The sequence below is a fragment of the Brachycentrus maculatus genome, unplaced genomic scaffold (genome assembly GCF_059751285.1).
Source record: "Brachycentrus maculatus isolate JH-2025_06_01 unplaced genomic scaffold, ASM5975128v1 h1tg001391l, whole genome shotgun sequence".
Taxonomy (NCBI): Eukaryota; Metazoa; Arthropoda; class Insecta; order Trichoptera; family Brachycentridae; genus Brachycentrus; species Brachycentrus maculatus.
Window position 1 is genome coordinate 15,038 of NW_028282043.1, and position 6,792 is coordinate 21,829.

At 39.1% G+C, this 6,792-nt stretch overlaps 1 protein-coding gene across 1 annotated transcript; it reads right to left on the reverse strand.

The window, feature by feature from the left end:
- Positions 1–1,026: 1,026 nt before the first annotated feature.
- LOC148299038 (uncharacterized) lies at positions 1,027–1,617 on the reverse strand. The gene has a single exon (XM_088276427.1). The coding sequence runs from the start codon at positions 1,613–1,615 to the stop codon at positions 1,133–1,135; it is 483 nt and encodes a 160-aa protein (XP_088132553.1). The 5' UTR covers positions 1,616–1,617; the 3' UTR covers positions 1,027–1,132.
- Between the last annotated feature and the right edge of the window lie 5,175 nt (positions 1,618–6,792).

Genomic DNA, 6,792 nt, shown 5'->3' on the forward strand with positions numbered 1-6,792 from the left:
ATAAGTCCATCAGCATTTGAGTAAGCTCAAATAATCAAAAGGAGAAAACGCAGTGAAGTAGTATTTACTAAAGATGAATCGTTAGAACAGCAGGAAGAGGCCCATTTTCTGACATTCGTAACAATCCACAGCCATAAGTTATATAAGAATATATTCCGATTCCTCAATTGTTGCATATGCTGTTAAATAAATTAATTCAAATATTTTCAAATTGCTTTGCTCGACATAAATTATACGTTTCAATTGTTTGAACCAAAAAGTTCATCATGGAAAACGAGCTACTCGGGAATATCCTGAACAATATCGTCATGGAGAAGGTTGTCAGGGACAAAATTGTCAGCCAGCAGAAATAGCAACGAGAGGAAGAAGCAAGGCTAAAAAAATAGGCAGAGTATGATTAACTAGACGAGTTCGATGACGCAGAAACCAAGTAGATCATGAGAAAAATGAGGGATGAAAGGTTTCGAGCAGATGAGTAGTCGAATTTGAAAAAGTTCGAGCACAAAAGGACCATTGGGGAGTATCGATAAGTATAATTCAAATTTAAATTCAGATTGCAGAAGATTAATTCTTAAACTACGTCACCAAGTTGAAGCTGACTGTCGTTCACTTTTATCACAAGGAGTTCTTGCGTTGCCAGATTATGGATAAGCATCTGAAAATCCTGAGCCAGCAGTTTCCCAACACGCAATTCTTGTTTATTGAAGCAGCAAAGGCCCCATTTTTTGTGCAGAAACTTGCTATTAGAACTCTACCTACTTTGTGCATTTTTATTGACGGAGTGCTGAAAAATAAAATCATGGGTTTTGAAGGGCTTAGTGGCGATTAGTTTTTAACTTATTAATTGGCAGCAAAGTTGGCTGAGTATGGAGTCGTGGAGTCTCCAAAAGGAAAAATAAAGGATAAAACTATTTTAAAAGGAGGGAAAAAGATAGAGGATTAAGTTTCAGGGGATGAAGATAATTGATAAATTATGCAATGGATATTTTTAAATAATATTTGAAGGATATCATCATTATTGCCCGTCTCTTCCTTTTTTTCTGGTTTATCTCTTCGGCTTATCGTCTTTTGGCTTGTCGTCCTTTGGCTTGTCCTCTTTCGGCTGCCTATCACCTCGGCTAGGCCTGTCGCCTTATTTCTGCTCTTGCTCTCCTTCCTTTTTTTCTCTAGGAACTCTAGTGGGCTTGCCCTTGCCTCCTTTCTTGTTCTTATTGAAATCTCTCTTGTGAGCTTCGGTTGCCTTGACATCGATGTTAGCTTGAATGGCTCCGACAAAATCTTCACCGAATCTGGCCTTCAACATGCGCTCAGTTTCAACATCGATGTTGACTTTGTCGAGCTTGATCTCAGATTCCTTGGGAACCCAATCCAATCTCCTTTCTCTTTCTTCCTCCTGAACCTTGAGGGAGATTCCCTTGACTGGGCCCTTTTGGATACGCTTGACTAAGTGAGTAGCAAAACCAGCAATTTTGTTTCTGAGTTTCTTGGTGGGGACTTTGGCGACTTCAGAGAGAATTCTCTTGTTAATATGGAAATCTGTGGTTAGCTTTTGATAGTGTCTTTCAAGTAAGACCTTGGCAGCTCTCTTTACAGTTTTTGTTCTGACTCTTCCCATGATTATTAATGGATGATATTAAATTAATATTTAATTATTTACTAATTTAATATCGGATAAATACATAAATACAATGCGCATAGGCATGTCCCCAAAATCCCGAGTTTATTGACCCTATTAATTTTATCAGCAGCTACGTCTTCTGGATTTCATAAATCTATATAATAAGCATAGTGATTTGAAGCTGATTGGCGGAATTCATAAATATCATCCTTCTTCTTCTTCGAGGAGTCCTTCGTTTAAGTTCTTCTTTTTTGCCTTGTTGCAAATGAAAAGTGCGAGCAGGATGGAGACTCCTACGATTGCGAATCCTCCCAGAAGCACTACAATATTTCTGGTTTCATCGAAGAAGGAGGGTAAATCGGCTGGCTCTTGGCTGATCGAGCCATTATTGAGGAGTCTGCTACAGGCCACATAGAATATTGTGAATATTGCAGATAGCCTTACAAGCATGCTATTGCTATGTAGATAATTATGCCAAAATAATACCCAATCTAAAGCATAGTAGAATTCCCATAGGTATATGTATATGTATATATGAATGTGAATACGAATACGAATAGGATTATGTTTGTTGCACCATAAAGAGTTACTCTATCATTAAAGATATATATATATATCTACTCAATCGAGACACTTACAATATACTTCCAATGGCGCAGCAGCAAGTTAAAGAAAAGATGGAATCATGTCCTTTCGATCCGACTCATAAAATTCCTCAATCCTCCTTTTAAAGACATATTGCAAAGTGCACAAGCCCGAATAAAATGAACTTCGAGCAATGCAGACGTAATCCAGCACATTGGATAAACTTCACCAAGATCAAAGAGCATGAGTAGCGTATCAATTTGTCATATGAATTCAGACTGCCGCGAAGAGGACCATCGAATAAACGATACGGATGATTCAGTGCTGAGGGAACTGGTAGAAGCAATAGACGGACCCACCTTCACTGATAAAATATAGTACAACCCGAACAATTTCAGCCTTTCGCCAAATAACAATACCAACAAAAGCAGAAGAATGAAAAAGAAGAAGAAAAACGAAGAAGATGAGGAATAAAACCGGCCGAAATTGTGGGAGGAACCCGATTTCGGGAAGTGGCTCGAAATGAACTATGATAAGAAGAGGAGGAATTACGAGGAGTAATTCACAGAGTTTTATGGCATGGACGACTCCTCATAGTCGAGTCTCATGAGGATGAATGAGTTTTGATAGTGTATTCTCAGTTAACTGCCTTCATTGCTGAGTAAACTATTCCCATCACATACAGATTCTGCCAACCAATTTCAATTAGGAATAAACATCAATTTGATAGTGAAATTGTAGCGAAGTATTCACATCAAAATACGAAACAATGAAGCCATACATATTCATCAGTATATTAGTAAAGCATATAAAATATATCTATTCAAAAATGGGCAATTGCGCTAAAGTCCGTCATCGACATCGATAAAAATCCCCCTAGTCAAGTGCTCGTTACTCTCCACCAACTAACCCAGCACCAGACCTGCATCACAATGCTTACAATAATTTATAGAAGCCCTCATCTTCCAACAAAGATAGCAATCGGGGGCTGGAGCACCAGTATGAGCCGATATCAGAAATGGAGCATATTTAGTCAGTCAAGCCACTCACTGACGAGTAGTTTTATTTTTCGCGGACGAAATATCAGCCGCTTTTCTATAAGGGAAGCGGAACTCCTTATTTTATGAAAAACTAAGGTTACAAATAATCGATGTGCTGCCTTTGGTGCAGCAATGTGATGATGATTGCAGTAATTGTGCTATACGTGACCATGTCTCATAAGAAGTAGCAATTTCAAACAAAGCCTTCCCTATTAACCATGCTTTTAGTGGATATCTTGATATTTCTCTTGATGAATTTATCTTACTTCCTGTGCCAATTTATGAACCCGGGAATCCGCAACCTCACAGCTATACCCCCATAATAATACGAGAAGGACGGGAAAGTCTATTGCCAGTATTGCTAAATGTATCGCACTTCCAAAATGAGGCACTGTAGAGAGTGCGAAGTGTGTGTCGAAGATTTGGATCACCACTGCGGGTTCTTCAATAAGTGTATCGCAGGCAAACAGCAGTATGCGTTCCATTTTAGCCTACTCATGCTCTTTGCGGCCTTCATGGGAATGCTGATTACTCTGGGGCTTATTGTATTTTGAGGAGCGAGCAACTGCCGGTTTCCTGATTTACTTCATTGAATATTTTGAAATTGAACTGCGGAAATAGTATTATGGCATTCAAAATGGAATAGAGAATATATTAGAATATATTAATTAATTAATTTTGTGGCTATCGGATGGGTAAAAAAGAATAAAGGAAGGGATTGACTGAAACAGCAATTGACACCACTATCAACATCCATCGCCTTACTCATGGAGTTCAGTTCAAAAATAAAGCCCCAAGGGCTCTTTCCGAAATCAGAAAGGTAGTGGCTACCATGATGAAAACAAGCGACGTCAGAATCGACCCTAAACTTAATCAGTTTGTTTGGAATCAAGGCATTCGCAATCTTCCCCGAAGAGTCAGAGTTAGAGTATCAAGAAAGAGAAACGAAGAAGAATCGAAAAACGGGAGCGAATGGTTTTCCCTCGTTCAGCACGTGCACGTTGAAAGCTTCAAATCCAAACTCACAGAGAAAGCCAAAGTCTCAGCCTGATGCAGATCTGCGTGATGATGGGTCATCCTATTTAATCTACCAATTTAGAGAATTAACAATTGCATTTTACAGCAAGCCCATTAATTGATTATTTGCTATTTCGTCAATTGACCTAATTTAATTAAATATGATATCGCTTGATTTGGCTGGCTGTTATATTGCGAACCATCAATTGAACCTGATTTTAAAATAATGCTTAATTAGTTCTATTATTCAGTTCACCTGCAATGAAATATAAAAATAAACTGCATTGACTACATCGCAAAGAACAAAGAAGGCCTTATTTGTGAGTAGATTCAGAGAGTATCTGCCGTAAATGATTTCGTATTATATGTATCCATTGACGCCTTAAATTATTATTCTAAATTAAATCAGCAAAAGAGCATGCTATACCTAGCGAAGAAACCAGTCCAAATAGAAATTCAAGACGATTGCAAAATAATCATCCTTTCACACAACAGGATAATGTTCAGCCATCTAAATTTCATTTAGTAGTACCTGGCGATGCCTCTCATAACTACAAAGGCCAAATGTTTCCATTATTCTGCCGAAACCTTGCAGACTTTAGTCCAGTCATAGAACACCATAGAAATATACTTTTGCGACTGGAAAACGCAGATCAAGCTGTTGAGAGTATTCATAATTCATACTGGCTACGTGTCGTCTATTTATTACGAACATAAAAAGGGCTGGAATATCACCGGGCTTGTCATGCAGTATGACACAGCTGAAGTCACATTCAACAATTAAACCCCGGTCGAATAGGAAAAAGTGTTAGCCCAGTGCTTCATTGACGAAAAGCAATACATCTTGAGTGAAGAAAGGCTAGCAGTGCGAGATAAATACAAAAAACTTAATGAAATACCTTGGAAGGATAGAATGATGGTCCTCCGAAACTGCAGTAATGGTGTCAATATCAGGGGCGGGCCCTCCGCAGATCGCAAAAGGCATATACTCTGCATAAACAGTCGATACATTCTCGTCACCCATGAAAACCAGATTCTTAATTCTTTAGAGATTCCTAACACTCTCTATCTCAGAAACAGCCTACTCTTTAGCCTGTCCTAGAGCATATACACCATCTATGCCGAGAAGGCGAGCAGCTTCTCTAATATTGGCACAATTCCAGCTTTTAAGGGTGCTTTAAAATCTGCATATCTCTATGAAAATTAAATGCTCGTCCTGACCTATAGCTAACAACAGCTGACGATCCACTCGCTGGCTCTAATGACGGACGAAGACAGCAACAGCAAGGCACGAAACACTCATGCCAGGAAGAGATTATGCGCCTCCATTTCGAAAATAGTGGAAGATCCCCATGAGGACGAGGCCTCCCAATATATTTCCAAATTAAAAAGTATTCCCTGCAAGGAGGCATAGTCTCCTAAAAAGCCAGCTCACTTTCACGCCTCTGAGCCAATCATAAAGGACATTGTCTGTGACGATTAAATAGAAATGACATCATAATTAAACAAATCTGGTTCTGATGTCTTATCCAGAAGTGGCATCGGACAAGGCGATCGATCGCAAGATTTCGGAACTCATGCTCTTCAGGAGAGCCAGAATAAAATCGGCTCATAAAAAGCTCGTTCTTTGCATCAGATCGACAACGAGGCCCAATCTGAACCTAAAAGAAATAGAACTCCGTCTTTTAGTCACCTGAATAAAAACAGCTCGAACATCAACCAGGAAGAGACGGTGCATACTCCGGGGTTCGGAGAGGAAGTTGAGAATTGGGGGGAGTTCGACCGCAAGTGGGAGAGGTAGGTTGGGGAAGAGATAGATGAAAAGACATAATAGTAGTAGTAAGAATGTCTTGATTAATCACGAATATTTGAGCTATCAGAGAGAACTCTTCTGAAGTAGGTGCCCGGAATCCCCACCAAAAAACTCGAGTACTTTCAGCCCAAAAACGCAGTCCTTACCTAAGAGATCATCACATAGATTTCGAGTTCATCCTTCTCAAAACTGATCAGGAAGGTCTGTGAGAACTAGCCCGAAAGGTTTGAAGAGCTCGCGACAGAGTTCATGTGGTAATTACTAAATTAAGAATAATGTTCGTTGCTGTTCGCCGATCAGATCCAGACCCATAACCCCTAATTCACCAAAGACAAAATAAAGAGATACTTCAGTTTGTACATTGGTAAGCAAATGTATGAGAAGCAATTAATATAAGCTCTGCAATAGTTTAAATTGGTGGAAGTTCCTGCCTAAGTTCTATCATATTTTCCTCAATAATTCATCGTCGTCTTAAAGGCTCTCCACAGGAACCTCTACATATCCGAGCTGCTTCATCCCAATTAGGAGACCATCGCTGCCATTTTATAGGAATACTTCCATAAGAATTATAATAATTAGTAGTAGCATATCTTTCTGACCATATAGGACTAGTAAATAGATATCAGCCACTCCCGCAATATGCTCAACGTTCTGCTGTATCTCAACGAAGTGTTCAATTTAAAGCTAGAAATAATTCTGAAAACACTAATGCATAAGCT

Bases quoted from the DNA above. Each gene is read 5' to 3' on its own strand.
- LOC148299038 (XM_088276427.1), bottom strand. From the start codon at position 1,615: ATGGGAAGAGTCAGAACAAAAACTGTAAAGAGAGCTGCCAAGGTCTTA.